The sequence below is a fragment of the Zonotrichia leucophrys genome, chromosome 2 (genome assembly GCF_028769735.1).
Source record: "Zonotrichia leucophrys gambelii isolate GWCS_2022_RI chromosome 2, RI_Zleu_2.0, whole genome shotgun sequence".
Lineage (NCBI taxonomy): Eukaryota > Metazoa > Chordata > Aves > Passeriformes > Passerellidae > Zonotrichia > Zonotrichia leucophrys.
The window spans coordinates 67,643,254-67,661,991 of NC_088171.1; the positions used below are offsets into that span (position 1 = coordinate 67,643,254).

At 45.0% G+C, this 18,738-nt stretch overlaps 1 protein-coding gene across 5 annotated transcripts in view; it reads right to left on the reverse strand.

The window, feature by feature from the left end:
• Nucleotides 1–9,209, reverse strand: part of RREB1 (ras responsive element binding protein 1) — a 122,782-nt gene extending 113,573 nt beyond the window's left edge. For 2 of the 5 annotated variants that reach the window (XM_064705321.1, XM_064705318.1), the window contains exon 1: nt 7,394–7,734. Coding sequence is in view for 2 of the 5 variants with exons in the window: in XM_064705315.1 (XP_064561385.1) it covers nt 8,166–8,205 (40 nt within the window). In the remaining 3 variants the exon portion in view is untranslated. Of the gene's footprint in view, nt 1–7,393; nt 7,735–8,165; nt 8,423–8,459; nt 8,582–8,968 lie in introns of those variants that run through there. The other 3 variants (XM_064705315.1, XM_064705317.1, XM_064705316.1) reach the window with 3 other exon arrangements.
• Nucleotides 9,210–18,738: the final 9,529 nt, after the last annotated feature.

The following is an 18,738-nucleotide window of genomic DNA, read 5'->3' on the forward strand; positions in this document are numbered from 1 at the left end:
CTAACTTTTTTTTTCCCCTCAAGGGAAAAGGGAAGCATGGAAAATCCTCAGTCACTAGATTTAAAGAGCTTAAAAGTTCCAAAAGCTTTGCAAGTAGAGATTGGGAACTGCTTGAAACTGCAGTTACTGAGGCCACAGAGTTTAGAGAATCCATCAGATCCTTCCTGCAGAGTTTATAATCTGCATGGCTTCCTCCCAAGGTAACCAGCATCCACTCTGAGGTGCGGATCATTTCCCTAGAAATTCACCCCTAGAAATTCACCCCCTGCTTTGGCGGCACACAGGATTCACTGCACTCAGCAAAAAACCACTGCCATTTTGCCAAAAGGAGGAATGGAGACAGAGGATGGAGAACACTTCTCCCACAAACTGCAGGCAACACTAATATGAAAAAATCCTCACTTTTTGAACAAAACCAGTTTCCAACAATAAAGCAAGTTTGCACCAGGGAAACAGGGGCACTGTGATACAGCTGTCTTTACACTTTTACAACATGGACAGTCAGACTCCTGACAGTCCAGAGTGTGACAGGAGATCTTACCAGGCAGCAAAGACACCTATCTACTGTAAAGGCTGAGACGTTGCTCCAAGACTTCTTCCAGAAGTTGCCAATGCCTACAGTCTTGAAACTTACTTGGAAATACAGTAGATGTACTTAGCAACACCTGGCTGGGGAATCTGATAAGGTAGAAAAACAAATGATGCAGTGCTTGGAAGAACAGAGCAAAAGAAATATACTTAACAACTAAATACAAGACGTAAGTTACATCTCTGTAGAGAAGCACTTGTCACTGCACTCACAGCTCTTGCCCTGGAAAATACAGTCAAACCTCACAAATGGAATCCCTCAGTAATCCAGCTACAGCTCTTCTACAGCTGGCTTCTCTGGTGCGTGCTTCCACTTCCTGAACCCTCAGTGTCTTGCTTAGAAAGCAAACCTCCTTCTGCAGCCCTCCTCCCTCTCACCCAAAAGCATAAGGATGTACACACAGCTAAGTATGTCAGCTGTGCTGCAAGTTATCCAGCTGGAGACCATTTCAGGACACCTTAATGCTTTTGGGAAGAAGGAGGGGATGAAGCAGGTAAGCACATGCACAAGACACCACAGACACCTTGCGTGTTTCTGCAATACAATGGCAACTGCATCAACATAAGAAAAAAAATGCACACTTGGGTGAGGAGCAGCACACAGGTATTCATGACCTGGTTGCTTCTCATGTTCTCAAAACACAAAGAGCAATAAGATGTGATGAACTTAATTTAATAAAGAAAATACAGTTTGTGTAACAAAAAGAGGAACTTAAACTAGGGTCCTTCCCCTACCCAAAACTGTGAGGGGTCCAAATTAACAAGGAAGTAGTACTGCATATTGGTGCAAAATCCAAAGCAGCTCTCTCTTGTTCAAGCCCTGATGCTACCAGTGAGGAGGAGTCCAGCCTGAACACAGCAGTGGAATTTATTGCTGTGATGCAAGAGCTCTGAACAAAGCACTCCCAGCTACTGATACACCTGAACACTGACATCACCTGCTGTATGAAACAGGACTAACAAGGGCTCCAGTTAAAGCCAGCTAATCACACACAATAAAAGGAAAGCTACACTTCAGCATGAACATTTTGTTTCTCTCATCCTCAGATAGGAAGCACATACCTAACTTAACTAAAAAGTTTGTCAACTGCTGACCATCCTCCATTTTCAAAGACAAATGATGCAAGCCCCCATTCCTAAAACACCTACGGGTACATTTGTGCTGTTTCAGGAAAGCACATGCTAACACCTGTTAAAGTATCTACCAGGAGATGCTAAGTGGAGAAGTTCTACATGTATGAGAGGCTGGAAATTCCACTATTAATCACAAAATATCTTTCTCTTTTAGAACCAAATTAACAAGTCACTTAGGCACATCAGCACAGAAAATTTCCAAGAAGCTTAACACATTTTTTTATCCAGAGTGACTTGAAAGTATAAATTTCATTTTTCAAAGCTGACACTGGGAAGTCATTTGGCCATTGCATGCAAGCACCTTTCCCACACTTTTTCAGAGCATTACACAAATAACATCCCTTGTGCAAATGGATCTTCGAAGAAATTTCAGACAGCAGGATGCAGGGATGCCTTCTCCAAAAGGAAAAGGATCTCTCAAAATCCTGAGATTATATAAGTACATAAGATAAAACAAAAAACATTTTTACTCAGGAAGGTTAGATGCAGGAAAACGAATTTGAAAGTTGCATTCCACATGCTTCTACAGGAAAACTGCAAAGGAGACAGGAGAGGTCATCAAGGCCTGAAAGGCCTCCCTCTCTAATGGTCCTTGGAATACCTGTTTTAGCTCAGAAGCCTAACAATGCCCTGGGGGATTTTGACAGTTTTTCTTTTCCCTTGCTGTAACACCTCTGTGGATGGCTGGGACTCCGCAGATGAATCCTGCTGTTGAAACAGCTGCCTCTCTCTACATCTTTAAAGAGGTATTCAGATTCCCTTAGCCTTACTTAGTTGAATCATTCTGAATAAACAGTCACCACCCATCAACTATGTATTTTTGTAAAGCACCTAGTCAAAGGCAACCACCTTTATTGATTGCTATGCTGGCCAACCTGAAGGCTGAAATGTTATTATTAAGGAAAAAAAAAAAAAGAGCAGGATACACTTGAAGGCCTGTGTTGTTTCTAAAGGAAGCACAGGTCCAGGCGTTGCTCAGTGACATGAGGACGATTCCTCTCTGCCTGCAGGAGGCTGCTCTAACAGGTTTCATACCAGCACAGCCACAAGCCAAGTATCCCACTGACTCTTCTCCCTTTTGTCCAGGCCCTTTTCCTTGTTCTGACCCTTTTCCACCACAACATGAACGAGCCGCCCAACAGGAGCCCAGAGCATATGCCCCAGCTAGCAATTATTTCTACTTTCAACATTTCATAATAAAGCATTAGCACAAGCTCCAAATAAGTCCTGTCACCCTGCTCCAAGTAAAATGCTGCAGGAAGGAGCATGAGATGCTGCGGTACTGCTGGCTCAGAAGCTTGTACTCTCTTAAGTCACTGGCCCTCAAATGTTGCTATTCAAAACAGAGTGGTACAGGGTGAGGTGGAGGGAACACCTTCGGGTGGGAAAAACATCACTGGCAGACATCAAAGATAAGCCACCATCAGATTTCTTGCACCAAAGAAGAACAAAGAGTCAATGCTCCTGAAATTCCTGTTCAGAAGTACCCCAGAACACAGCCAGCACTTCCCACCTCAGCCAACCTCACCTATGTTCATTTGTAATCAAACGCTGATAACCAAACCTGGCCTGGCAAAGCTCTGCCAGTTTCAAGCCCATCCTGGCTCCCCACAAACACCTTGACTTTTCAGTGTATCACCAGAGAGTGACATTCCCAGAAATAATCAAGTCCTGCCTTTGAAATCACTGCCTGTAAAGATTCTTCTAAATGTGCGTGGGGGAGAAGGGGGAAACCACAGCTCCCACAGGTGCTGGTTTATGTAGGACATTAAAAAGAAAAGCAACAAACAAGCAAACAAAATAAAACAATGCACACAGAGAAAGGATTCCTCATATGCCTCCCCAAAGAAAATCTGCTTTAACTGCTGAGCAACATCTAGTCAAGTCAAATCTCCCACCCCAAAGCAAGAAAAAAAAGCTGTTGCATTGTCTCAGAAGGCAATTCCTTCTCACCCTCAAAGTTTACATCTGCTCCATAAAAGACTTTCCAGCAAAGCTGCAGGGTACCTGAGCACTCCATCCATGATAAAGCTGCTCTCAAAAGAACACGAAGCAGTTTCTGGCCCCTTTCCAAGTTGTAGAATGCTGTTGAAAAGGCATATTTTAAAGCTGTAACCCTATCACTGTCCATCTTGCTTGAACTCAGAAAGGAGGCAGAAGACAGAGAGCAAGAAGTATTCTCACTACCTTCAGGAGAAGAGAAAGCAGCACTACCATCCTCCTCTACAGACAATTATCTCCCAAGCAAGAAGCTACCACATCAACAAGGCAGCAGTGGCAAACTGGTCTAGTAACACAGTCCAATAATACACTCATTTCAAAACAACTTTATCGTGCTGAAAGAGGAAGACATGATTTCACATGTTTTAAGAGTGTACACCTAAAACAGAGATTTCCAAACTTAGGCATCATTCATCAAAAAGTTAAAAGGGGCTTTTTTCCACACATGCATAGATTTCAGACTAACAGGATTTACTTGTTTTCTGCCTGTTCCTGGGGAGCTTCTGCAGTTTCTTTTTTCCCAAGACTGTCCCTACAGGCTGCTATCCAACATACATCAGATGCTCCTGGAGCAACAGATAACTCTGCAGGGACATTTGCAAAGGGCACAGATCAAGGGCCTGATGTTAGTAAAATTTCAGTGTACTGGGGGAGGGTAGAATTACTCCTGTACGTAGGTAATTTGAACATTTGACACAGTCCCCTGGAAAGCTTTACTTATGCATCTACGTATATATTTTTTTTAAGTCTTACTAGCAAAAGGTGTATTTTAAGTAAATTAAAAAATTATTGCAACTTAAAAAGTGAATCCTTTTCAAAAACACTCAGGTTAATTTTAGCATCCTTCTGTTTAGCTGCTTAGCAACACTTATCCTATGACCTTCTAAGCACCACCTACTTTTACAAGGGATAATGAATATAACCAAAGGGATTTATCTATATGTTTTTAATCTATACAGTGTAAGTGCATCACCAGTCTTTATTTAAATGAGAAATCCAATCCAACTGAGAGCAATTCAAACTATTTCTGTTTAAGAAGAAAGTTTCACAGACTAAAGTCAAGCTACTGTTATGACTGTAGTGTTACTTCAACACAGGCAAAGTGATAATATCGTTAAGGAGTGAGAAAAGCACTACACAGGTCAGTGTTTGTACACTTTGGGAAACACTGCACTTATCTTTGGCACCAAAAGAGATCACACATGCTACTGACAGGTAATGAAGAGATTCAGCTTTCCAATTTTGAAAGCTGAAGTTACTTCCCCATCCTCAATCAAAGAGAAAAGCCATTTTGTCAGAGGGTCACTGAATACTGTAGAGTTAAGAGAGGCATCACAACCTGGGTGAGCTAAGTCAGAAAAAGAGGCTTCATTACACTGAAATCTTCAAGTGAAGCTTCAAACATCCAGGTCCAGATGGGGGAAAAAAAAAAAAGCAAGAAAAAAACCCCCAAAGCCCAGAAAAACAGTCAACACTCTGCCATATAAGCCAAATATATATATATATATATATATATATATCTTCTTTAGCATTGTTAGTTCTCAAAAGAAATGTGTAAGAGTGGCTACATAAATAATCCATTCTGATGAGCAAATAAAAATTTGACAACTAGAAGCTGTAATGAAAGGAGAATAAAAGTTTACTTGATTGCACTTAAAGGCTGATATTTTTCCAACTACACGATACGAATTCAGTTCCAAATACGGATGCCAGGAGGAGGAAGGTGAGGGAGCAAAGGAGGCCACCCTCGGTCGGGAACAGCTGCCCTGCAGCATGAGAGGCTGGGATGCGTCCCTGCCGGCAGGTGAGGCAGAGCCCGGGTACTCTGATTGATTGGATGATGGATTCATGCTGTTCCTGGGATTCTAACAAACAAAAGGGCCTATTCTTTCCTGGATGTACCCAACTCCGGTTAAGGCTAATCGGCATTATGCAGGCCCACCAAGAAAAGACTATATACCCTTAAGTCTTCAAAGAGAAAATTAAAACCTAAAACAAATATGGCTGGCCTGACCCTGAGTCACTGCATCCCTTTCACGCACGCTGACCCTGTGGAAAACAGGAACTGCGGTAACAAAACTCAGCGCTGGTGTCAAAACGACCGACCTCAACGAAAAAACTTCAGCCATCATAACAGCTGTCTACTGTGCGCTGTAGGGGTGACAACACGGCGTTATTTAGCAACCGCTCCTGTTGTTAATAAGCAATTTCTTTTCCAAGCCATGGGGCTGGATGTTGGAATGGTAGGAAACATCCACTGCATTGGCTGTCTCTCTTAGACCACTGCCCCCAAATCACACTGAACTAGGTGTTTACTTTCTCAAATAAGTAAATACACTTGATCTTATCTCCAAGAGAAAACAGGCGAAAGAGGGAGCTGGGATTAAAACTGAATGGTTGGTGTGCCCCCCGCCTTCCCCGCAGCAATCAGCCCGGTGGCTCCGGGCAGGATGCTGGCTCCTCGGCGAGCAGGACCAGAGCATCAGCTGCGGGCCGGAGCCCGCGGCGCGGCCGTGGGAGGGCGGCGGGGCACGGAGGCGCCCGGGCCTCCGCGGGGTGCGCAGCCGAGCACAGCGGCCCGGGCAGGGAAATGTGCTGAGCCAGGAGAAGCGCTCTCCTCCTCCTGCGCAACCCCGCGAGGATGCCGAGGAGGAGAAGATATCGCAGCCGAGAAGTGAAACGGGGAAAATTATTAAAAAACGAAAGAAGAAAAAAAAAATAAAAAACCCAAATGTGCGTGCGGAGGGAGGCGGGGGAGAAGTGCAGGGAGAAGAAGCCAAAGGAAACTTATCTGCGACATGACAAAGTTCAATCCACCGCCCTCCCTCCTCTGCTGAAAAAAAAAAAGTTGCAGCATCTCGGCGCGCCCCGCTCCCGGCCCGGCCCGGCCCGCGACCCCCGCGCCCCCTCACCCCGGGCGGATGGGGCGGGGGGGATGCCGAGCCCGTGTGCTACGAGCTGGGCAGGAGGAGCTGCCTCGCATCCTCAGCGCGGCCCCCGCGGCGCTGCCGGGGGTGTCCGGCCCGTAGCAACGGCGATGGGGAGGGAGCGCAGTCGCCCAGAGACGGGGCTCGGCCGGCTCCCATCCGCACCGGGCACCGCGCCGGGGGGGCGCCAGCCGCGCCGCCCCAAACTTTTGTTTTCACCTCAAACACCGCCACTGCGGGAAGGGGGTCACCTCTGCCTCGCCGCTCCTCCGCCCCCCCGCCAAGATGGGGCTGAAGGGGGCGAGGGCCCGGACACCCCTGTTCAGCTTCGGATGCTGCCCGGCTCCTTCCTGTAGTGGTGACGCCGCCCAGGCGTCCCTGGCCCCGCCGCGCAGGGATGTGTTCCTGGCACCGCACAAAGGCAGCGGGACGGGGGGGACCCACGGGGGGCAGCGCCCCCCGCCCTCCCCGGGCACGGCTCCCCCGCGCCCCCGCCGCGCAGGCCGGGAGGGGAAAGGACACGCACGTCCCTACCGGGACGGGGGGGAGGAAGACCGGGGGGGGGGGGGGCGGCGGGTGGAGAAAGTGGAGGAAAGGCGAAAAAAATCAAATAAAGTAAGGAAGAGGGGCACAGAAGAGAGGAGAGAGGTACCCGGGTGCCGAGGAAAGGCAGGCGCGGCCGTCCGGCCCTGCCGGGGGAGCGGAAAGTGAGCGGAGAGATGCGCGGCGCAAGCCGGCTCTACCTGCGGAGAAGGGGCGCCTTCATCCCAACTTCCCAGCTCCGGCGCGGCCCTCCCAGCCGGGAACTGCGGGCAGGGGCCGCCGCGGGACCCGCCGCCACCTCCGGCAGGAAAATAACCCTGAAGGAAAAGTTAAAAGGCAAGCTCGGGAGACGGGGGCGAGCCGGGCTAGAAGATGTTGCTTCCTCGCAGCCCCATCCAAATTGTGGCGGTGGCTGGTTAAAAATAAACTTTGCAGCAGGAGGGGGGGGATGATCTGGCCGGATTCCTGAGCTCAGACGGTTTAATATGGATGAGCATCAGGTCCTGAAGGCAAAACGCCGCGGCTGGTGCCGCTGGTTGGTAGAAAGTCTGCAACAGGGAAGGGAAAAAAAAAAAAAAAAAAAAAAAAACAGGAGCCGCGGAGGGAGGAGAGGAGAGGGAGGAGCGGGGGAAGGGAAGAGGGAGGCTGCACGAACTCATCATCATCTCCACCGCTGCCAGCCAAACTTTTTTCCTCCTTTTTTTTTTTTAAAGGAAACTTTTTTCCCCCCCTCTAAGAAGCATTTCATTTTTTTAAATAAGTCGCACGACCAGTCGACACGCTGCAACGTCCTCACGGCCGCGCCTGCCCCCTCCCAGAAGTTTATTTTTCCTCATCTTTCTTCCTGCCCTCCCTTAAGAAAAAGAAAAGAAGAAGGAAAAAAAAAAAAGAAATAGATATCCCTCCAGAGTTAAGGCACGCTCCTGCCCTTTGTGAGGGAGCTCCGCGGCCGGGCAGCCCCGCGGTACTTACGCCGGACTTTGCTGGGGCTGGGCTGCTTGCGCCGCGACATGCCGGGAGGATGGGCCGCCGGGGGGGAGCGGGGGCGCGCCGGGGGGAGCGCGCACGGGAGGGAGCCGCAAACTTGTTCCGGAAAAAGGAATCAAAATGGCGTTTCTGTGGATGTGCAAAGTTCATCAACTCCGCGCTAACTTCCCGTCCTCCGCGCCTCCCTGGAGGGGAGAGATGGGCACGGTTAGGGACCCCGCCGCGCCGCGCTCCGCGGGCGCCCCCGCCCCCTGCCCGCCCCCGCGCTGCCCCGCGCACCCTGATAAGGAGACACATCACGTGTCGCTCCGGCTCCTCTCCCGGGGACGCGCTACCGCGGCAGCAGCAGCCTGTTGCAAATAGCATCTCTAACTCGCCCTCGTCGCGGGGAGGGAGGGGCGCCTCCAAGGAGAGGAGTGAGCACAACTTTCCCCCCCCCACCCTTCCTCCGTCCCTCCCTTCTCCGCCCGGCAGCGCAGCAGCAGCGGGATGCCCGGGGCAGGCGCGGGGGAGCGGGGGGGCGGCCAGGTGCCACGCGGCGCCCCGCGCCCTCCCGCTGCTCCGCCGGCCGCGCCCGCGGGGCTCTCCCGGGCGGGCCCGGCCCGCCGCGCTCCCGGCCCAACGTGCGTGTCCCCCGGCGCCCGGCCGCTCGCCCGGATCGGGGCCGGAGCGCATCCGGAGCCGCCGGTGGCGGTGCCGCGCCGCCGGCTCTAAGGAATTCACCGGGGCTCTCCGCTGCCGTGGAAATGTCTGTGCATCCTCCTGCGCCTCCCAGCCCGGTGCCTCACCAGGTACAGCGGCCGCAGGCAGCACAGCCCGTGCTCCGCGGGCAGGAGTCACCTTCTGGGTGTGTTTGGTTCCTCGGAAACTTTTCGTCCTTGCGCGATTTGGGTCCCCGCAGGGGTCAGTCATGCATCCAGACCTAAAGGACGCCTTAAATGTAACAGCACCGCGAGCATCAGCGCAGGAACAGAGGTGCAAATGCTGTGCCTAATCAAAGGCAAGATGCAGGCGCTCGCACGTACAGGTAGTTACACTGCGCGGCTCCGCACGCACCATCCTTCCCGTCACTTTCCCTGCAGTGGAAGTTCAAAGGTGCAGGAGACTTAACAAGTGATGGAGAGGTGTTCAGAGTGGTGAGGATTTCACTGTAAAGCCGGTACCGGTTTAGAGTTGTGTGGCAAATAATAACACTACATAAAAACAAAATACCTGGCAATACTCCATCCTGAAAGCTCGATGGGAAAAAAAGAAAAGTAAACCAGCACTGCTTCCGAGGAGTGCCTAATGAGTATAGGAGGAACCAGCTTACCTTTAAGGAAATGGTTATTTACACTACATCTAGAGCTACTAAAACTAGGCCTTTTAAAGCTGTTACTGGTGAGGTGGAACCTGCAGTCTCTGCCTCTTTTTTAAAGAAATCAAGTCGTGGCCTCTAGGCAAAAGGCTTGTGCCAGCTTACGTGGTATCCTATCTCCTGATTGAAAAGGGATTCACCTGGAAAACAAGGCGAAATTCCAGGTATGTGGCAGTGAGCCCTCAACTGACTATTTTCACAGACTATTGCATGTAAGATGTCATGATTAACTTCATTTGCACCATTTTTTTCAAATACTGGATAAAGGCATACAAGTCAGGAATGCACGGGTCCTGTCTCAAAGCCATGAGCTGTAATTCATATCAGTAATAAACCTCATCCCTTCTGGACTCACAAGTCAAACACGTGCAGGTCTGGTGAACTGGGAGTTAGAGATTCCACAAGTGCAAAACCGAAAGGTAGCGCACGTATATTCAGAACGTGAAACTGCAGCTTTGACATGTGTGTGATGTGGTGGTTTCTGCGAGCTCAATTTTTGCCACTTGTGCTCTGTACTGTGTTCTCTGCTGTACTTCCCAAATGGAGTTGCTGACTGGCAGAGGAGCAATATCATTGTTTATCCCACAATATTAGCAACAAACATGAGAGAAAGCACATTCTCATTGTTCTAAGGTTCTTATTTTACCGGAAAAAAAGAGAGGAAAGCCATTAAAAATAAACTGATAGCAAAGTGTCTTTAACCTTTTCATCTCTGTCCCCATTGAACCTGTCAACCTGCCCTGGCAGAACTGCTGGTAAGTTCAGCAGCTTTACAGCCAGCTTGCATCTTCAGTATCATGTGCTGTCAGGCATCCAATTAATCAAAAACCTGAGCAGTTTATCCATCTCAGGCTCAGCCCTTGAAACATTCTATTTACATTGGAAGACTGCTGTGATTTAAGCCTTCATGGCACACACATACAAACTCACAGGGACTGGGCCTGGTTTGCACAGCCATCTATTTGCACAAATGGCTGCAGCTGAAACTGGTGAAAATTCCTGTATGGGTAATCCTATTTGGAGGTTAGCAATGACCTCTGCCCAATATTTCTAGAATAGTCTTGGAGGCATTTTGGACTACCTCAACATGAAGATTCCCATCCTCTATGTATTTTTTAACCTTGGAGGTGCTTAAGAGCCCTTCAATGTGGGAAGTTTAGCAAGCAGGTATATGGAATAGATGGAATAGAAAAACAAGTGTTTCTCAATTCAGCATCTGAAATCTGCTCTGAAAAGGTGGACATGTAAAACTCACATTGGAAAAAAATAATGATTTTAGTCTTTGGAGAAAATATGCAGGTAGTTTTTTATAGCACTTACCCCTATTCTTCTTGTAAGATGGAATGAAGCATGAACCAGTACATACTGTGTTACATTAATACTGAAAATTAAAAAAAAAACCCAACAAACAACCCAGTGATGAAAAAAAGTTATGTAATAACTTTAAAACCCCATTAACTACTAGGGTTTATAAAATAATAAAAAGTTATATGTCTTTTAGCAGTTAAGGAATTAATGATAATTCTGGGTTATTGGTGGGCAACAGAAATTAAATATTTCTTTCAGCCTTCTGTCATTTGAACTTTTATAATGCATCAGAGAAGTAAAGCACCACTGTGATCTAGTACTGAATGAGAAGTTTTGAGAAAATGGTTCCTTTTTTCTATTACTTATTATAGAGAAAGAGAAGGTAGAGGTAATTTCTGTCTAATAAACCCCACTTTTATGAATGACTCTCCCAAAATGGTACTACATGACTGATACAGCTATTCTCTTCATTCTGCACGTTTCACTATTTACATTACTGTGGTTTATCCCATCTCCTTTGACCACTCTATGACAAGATAAGTAAAAAGTTGGGGTTTTTTTCCCTAGGACTATTCATATTTTCTAGACTTTCTGGATACTGACTGTAAACACACTCAGGGGCAAGAAGACTTTCTTTAGCTTCTGCGTAACCCTCACACACCTTTCCAATTCTTCAAAATAAGGATAAATATAATGAACAATAGTAGAAATAAAACCAATAGATTTGTGAAGATGTTTAGTGTGTTACCAGATTCATTGACACCACTGGGTGACACAGCAATATGGGTGACAATAGCCACCTGCTGTGGTCCCAAGAAAAGGACAACTCTGCCCCCACCCACAATTTAAATATCAGAGATGCTGATTAAAGGTATTCAAGGAGAGAAGAAAAACAGGATGTATAGCTTATATGAAGGCCACAACCTGAGGATGTCTTAAAGCACAGACACTAAAGCTAACATTAGCGTTAAGAGAGAAGTTAAAGGTTAGTTGGAAAAAAATTTTCCCCTATCTTATGAGACATTATCAACATTCTGTGGTTTAGATCTTGATCTTTAGAAGTTACTGTAATATCTTGCAAATTTACACATCACTTTCAGCCAAAGCAGTTCAGAGTAAGGCATTTCTCTGGCTAACCAGACACATTTTATATGCTGAGAGGCAGGACTGGGCCCTGACTTTACAACACCTCACGACTGCTGGGTGAGGGAGCTGCCAAGCCCCAGCTCCCTCGCCCTGATGTGGCTGTCCAGCCTCAGAGGATGTCAGAGGCATTTGAGGCCCCGTGCCCTGCCTGAGCTTGTGCTGCTCAGCGTCTGGAGTCCTCTTGCTGACATCCTTTTCCTGATGTCCTCGCTCGTGCCAAGAGGGAGAACTCGGCTGACATACTAACACAGGGAAAAGCCTACTTGGAGGATCAGAGAATACAGCCCTGAGGGCTTTGAGAAATGTCTTTATAAAACCTGAGACCAAAAGAAATGTTTGAATTTCCTTTATGTTTCAACCAGTTATTTCTTTAAATGAACAAACATGCCATTGCTGAGTCTTCTCATGGGTTGAGAGGTTTTTTATTCTCCAAGACACATGTTTCTTGGGTCAAAAACCCCTTAAGAACTAACGCAGAACTGACAAATATGACCACCATAGAGCCAGGGTAATTATACAAATAAAATGGGAAAAGTTCAATTAAACATATATCCTATAAATTGCTTGGAAAAGTTGATGAATTTGTGCACTGGAAAACCACACAGAAGAGCATAATCCATGAGCTGCAAACTCTCTCAGAGCATTTGTCTGAAGACACAGGGAAATGTGATGCACCACCATGCTCAGCTACCCTGGTGTCTGGAAACTGGGCAGCTGGAGAACAGGGGAGTGGTGGAACTTGCTCCTGTAACAACCCCACTCACTATATTCAAGGGCAGCTAGGCCAAAGCTTTAGTCCAAACTTATTTTAACATCAGCCTTTACAGAGTGAAAGAAAAGCTGATGTATCCCAGCACGCTTAAGCACTTTCCCTCACATCCCAACAGGCTGGCAGTGGCAGGCCTGGAATTAAAACCAGTATTTCCCCCAAAATCCCAGTGTAGTTCTCCAGGCACAAAGCCATCCACTCTGCTGGGTGTCTCTTCTCAGCAGACAGTGTGTTAGTGATAACAAACAGCAAAAGATCATGTGCAAGTGTTTGCTCCCTGTTTGCTCTGAGACATTTCAACAGCGCAAAGCAGTCCTTGTGCTGGCTCACCTAGCCAGCCAAGACTACCTCTTGGCTAAGGATTCATATGGAAATATGAAGATAGTGTTTCTGAAACTCACACCACTTCTTTCCCCCCCACAGATCACAGCCTGTAGGACATAGTGCAGGACTGCTTGGAGTTTCTGGCTGCAATAATTGCTGGTCCCATCTCCTTCTCTCTTTTCACTGTGGGAGTCTCCTGCAGATGGATGCAATGCAGAGCAGCCCTGCTGCTGGGACTGGACCAGCTTGATGAACTAGTCCCTTTCCCCAGCTCTAATTTTCAGGAGGTAAAAAGTAGCATAAACTATTCACCTAAACTATTGTAACAATAACCACTGTTTCTAAACCCTTTCAGGGGAAGTTCACCAGCCTAAACCTATTTTTCAGGATATACAGTCATAACTACAGAGAATGGCTAAAAGGCTAATCAGCTGACATATCTTTCAGCCTTATAACCAAAACAAACAACAGAGGCACAAGAGTGTAATTACAGTTTTAGTAACAAAAATTCTTTAAAGAAGAATTATTTTTAAAATAGCACATTTTAAATGAATGAAACTAAGATTCCCTTCTGCATATTGAATTATTTAGCAAATTTTGAAGCAGCACAGCCTACTTCTTCCTCAACAGACTGTTTGAAAACATAGCATGAAAAAACTTGTGGGTAGATGTTTGACATTTACATTCTCAAGCAATTCTGTGATCACTAATGTAGAGCCTCAGAAACAGGTTGTATAATCCATGTGCAAATGTGTCAGTGTAGAGATGGAGCAGGTAAAAGAACAATAAGCAAAACCACCCACTGCAATACTTTCACTTGTTTTAAAACTCTGCATTGTTGCCCAGAAACTTTTGTTGCCTGGCAATGCAAAAAAAACCCACAGGTGTGCAAAAAGAAGTCAGTGTTCAATGCCCAGCCTGTGATTTGGTACTAACATGTTTCATTCTTACTGACCACCCAGCCTCTCACACCTAATTGATTGTTAGCTTAAATGTGATTATTTTCCCTCCCAAAGGCAAGCCAGCTGTGTGTTTCCCTGTGTCTCATTTGCTAAGGAGTGTGGATTCTGAAGCCTCTCACAATCAAAATAAATGCATGTTTAAGCATTTATGCTTAAACAAAATAAATGCTTATCTTAACAGCGACGTCAGGTTCAGTTGTTCAAATGGAGGAGACAGTGGCAGCTAAAGGAAGGGGGCAATATCCAATTGAAGCATCACTTCTTATCTTTTGGTATCATAGACTAGAGGTGGGAAGCACCTACTCTCCATTCTCTGAGGCTGCCACAGTAATTCTCTGCACAGTACACTTGTCAGAACTGTCTTGGTTTAGCTTTAAGTATTCTCAGTTTAAGTATTCTCTGTGCCCTTGCTGATTTTGCTGTTAGGATGTTTCTACTGATTTTTCTAGCCTGCATTTTTATTTTCTTAACTTTGGGCCACAGCTAATTATAGCTTACAGAGTGCAAATAGAAAAGGGGATGGGGAAGAAGGAAACCCCCGTTGCAGGGAGAAGATGGTAGGCAGTGCTTTGAGATGCACTCACAAAGCAGCAGAGAGGGCCAGCAAGCAGCAGAGACGTGAAGAAATAGGAAGTGAGGCAGCAGTCATGAAGAAAGTAGGCAAGGAAGCAGTTACCCTGCAGGGAAGGAAAAAGCAGGACAACTTTAAAGGGCAGAGATTAATATAACTTGTGGGAAGCTGCAATGACAGGATTTGAGGAAGAGAGGAACCAAATTACCAGGAAAAAATGGCCAATGGATGCAGTAGGCAAAGAATCAAGGAGGAAGCAGAAGAAAATGGTGAGGCTCAGGTAAATGAATATGAAAAGAGTCATTATTGTTTTGTACCTATTAAATTGTGCTCTGCATCTCCTTAAATCCGAAGCAAAATTGCTCTGGGTCAGGTCTGTGCCATAAAGTTCTGCAGGCAGATGTGCAAAGGGATATGGTTGCAACTGAGCTTAGAACCCAGCTGTGCTACCAAAGGCAGCGAATGTGCAGAGTTAGGCAGTCAGAACCATACCTTCACCAGCACAGCTTGTGTCATTCAGACAACGATGAGCCATGCTGGCAAAAGCAGTCTTGCTGTTGTAAATGGTACTGGGGGTAGTTATACCTCTGCTGCAGTGTACAGGGCTGTAACTACACCAGGAGAGCTCTCTGCTTGTCAGAACAGCCATGCTCTGCTAACAGATTGTCCATAATGGACACATGATTAAGAGAGGTAAAAGGAATTCTTCTACTGACATGACTTCCACAACCACAGCAAAAACTGTCAGCACAAGGTTTTTCCTGGCAGAGGAAGATAGCTGGTTAGACCAGAGGGGTGTAAGATACAGACATATTTTAGATAACTTCTGAAGCTTTCATACAGGAAAGTATTTGCTTCTACAAAAAGAAAACTCAATAATTGCCAAGTGTATGAATTTAGGGCAATGTGGATAAGAGCATTCAAATCCTTTTACCTTTATTTATCATTCAACATTCACTTGTTTTTAAATATAGGATTCTTCACAAGAAAGAATTCTCAGTATATTTTTCTGCATTCCTGTCTTCAACTTGAATAACAGATAATATGCTCCATAATCTTCTTTCCTTCTATGCAATACAAAGAAGGTGAAACTTCTCTTAATGAGCATGCAGGCAGGAAAGGTTTGGTAGAGACAAACTTTTGCTTTGTTTTGGTTTTTGTTTTTGTTTTTATTTTCAATTACTTTGCTCCAACTGAACTGAAACTTGAAAAGGAAAAAAACCCTAAACCCCTATTATCAGAATGAGTGCAAGAGAGCTGTTACCTGAAATGATTCACTGTATGGAAATCTCAACTCTTGAAATAAATGATTTCTAAGAACAGGTCATAGACATCAGCCTCTTCCGCAAAAGAACTCCAAGTAAATAGAAAGGGCAGAGGACATTTAAACTCCCACTTTTCAGCTTGCAATCAATTTTTACAGCAAAGGATTAAAACTCTTGGGATTAATGTCTATGAAAATATCCCGAAATCCTAACACTCATGCAAAATTTTTCCTGCAGCCTTTTGTGAACTGGTAATAGACTGCTGTGCCTCTCTAAACTCAGCAGAGAAATAATCTTCTAAACTATAAATTTGGATGAAATGGCAACTGCAAATAAGATTTTCTCTAATAATTTCCTGAACAATCTTATGTACTCATTTCATACACACCTTCTGAACTTGTTTCATTATGCTATTTTCCTCCATGTCCTTTCCCTTTCAGAAGTGGTTGAAGGTAATTCTTAGAGTACAAATGAGCAGACTGAATAATTCAGCAAAATGATTTTTAAAACTATTAAATGCAAAGAAACTAATTAAAAAAACACAGAAACCCCAAGAAAAGTCCTGGGGGTAGAGTCTAATGTCACTAGAATAAGAGTTATACAGCAGATAATCCAAGAGGAGGCTGAGGAGAACACTGATAAGGTGACCACTGGCACAGTGGATGGGAGCACTGTATTCTTACCTCTTGAGATTTGGGTGAAAAGCCTCATTTAAAAATACATTAAAATGACTGTGATGAATTAATCTTAGAGCCTTCAGAGCAGTGGTCTTCATGTAAAAATGAGGACCTTCTGTTGAAGGACACTAATTCTCTCCACAGTTGCTTGTCCCCCTACACACACATACACACACACTAAATAAGGCTAGGAAGCTGCATGGGTCTTCTGACTGAAAAGTACGATTGCTTTTGTTTCCTGTTTATTTTTATCTGGTATTTAGAGAGTTTTGCTATAGTTATATGCAATAAAGAACTGTGTAGTTGATATTCTCCTATGTGACTTGAGATTCAGAGCTGTGGTTTCTGCTGTAAATGGGAGTGATTCACCTCAGAAGAGCTGGTCTGTTGTTCTTTAGGTACAGACTTAATCAGTAAACTCCAGCCTGATGTTTTTACATTGCTCCCTGGTCCACTAGCCAATGGACAGAATTCACCACAGTCCATACAGTTTTTTTGGGATAATCTCAAAGACAGATCCACTGATGATGTTCCTGGTCAAGACTCCAGTTTACTGACACTGCAAAAGAGAGGAAATATTGCTTGCACTAGCTTGAGTGTGGTGATTCAGTAGAGCTGGTATCATTCATCCTGTCCTATGATGAACACCACATTGCCCAACCACACTGGAAAAGAATGAACAGGCTCAGATTTCCTATCTGGAAACTGAGAGCTGTTGCAAAACTTGGTACATGGATAAAATAGAAACAACATGTATGTTGCATGTAAATAGGAACAACAGCAAAATCTTGTGGTAGTAAATTGAGGTTAAATTGGCATAAAAGTGGTGAGGTTTGGAGAGCTAGGACAGCAATGGAATGAAGAGAAAGTAAGATGGGAGTGGTGTATCATAGTTCAGTATACAAAAGTTTGGTAGCATGGAAATTAATACAGACAGTTCCTGGCATGATTTTGGGCTAGTGCTGACTGCAAGAGGGCTGCTGTACAGCTGGGATACTCGTGTGAAAATGTTAGCAGCATATGTAATAAAAACCACTAACTGGAATTATACAGAAATAAGTTATTATTGAAACACAGCTGTACTTTGAACAAAGCATTGAGGAATTTATAAGACAATGATTTGCCAAAGGGAACAGCATAAACTTATCTCAGCCAGAGAGCCACAACCAGTTCCTGTGGCTGCTCCCCACCACGAGCACAAACTCCACTTCCCTCCAGCAATGAAATGGGGACCAAAAGCTTTAATTGTGTGGTGTGCTCCATGTCAATTCCTATAAATTGATGTCCTCTCTTCATATGAACTAAAAACGTGTCAAGTGTCTTGCAAGTTTTTCACCCTCTTTATCATTGCTATCACTCTTATCATATGAAAGTTCATCACAAGTGAATTGTAATTATTCAGCTAGCAGCTCAGTGGTGAGAACATCAAAGCGCAAGTATGTTTGTAGGGTTAATGCATGATTATTTTAGCATCCCAAAGGCTTTGGAATGCCATACCATCCAATTATCCCAGGGCTATGTGAGAAGAGGGAACTTCATGTAATTAGGAGGGCCTAAACTAAGCTTTCAGGATCAGTAGAATACATCATGTCACATTTCCCAATGCCAGCTGTTTCTCCCCAAACTTTACAGAACATAATACTACAATTTTTAGAATTTAAAAAGTGAAACAAACACGTAAAATCAGACTGTAGGATTAGTAATTACATCTTAGTTTTTTAATAGAAAAATCAATATATTTGCCAAACATTATAAATATGCTTATCAGACTGCCACTTCTGAATGAGCATGAGATCCATTAAGTCATATGCTCTATTTCTGCTAGGAACCAATACTTCACCCATATCAAATAAATTTTTTTTAAAGGTTATTTTTTTTTCTTCTAATTAGGATGCCCTGGTCAAATATTTTATGCTGTATTTTCTAGTCATCTACATAGCCTGATTTTCAGAGGTGTTGAGCACATTCATTGCTTCTATGGCTGCTGAGCAACTCTGAAACTTATGCATGTGAGTACAAATTAGATGCCAAACTACAGTCATCCCATTTTAAAAATTAATAGCATGATGAATACAACCAGTTGTGTGATCTCTGATGAAAATAGGATGAAAATGAATGGAAATATTTTCCTGCATCTTGGGATTAGTTTAAAAGTGAAACTTGATGAAAAATATTCATT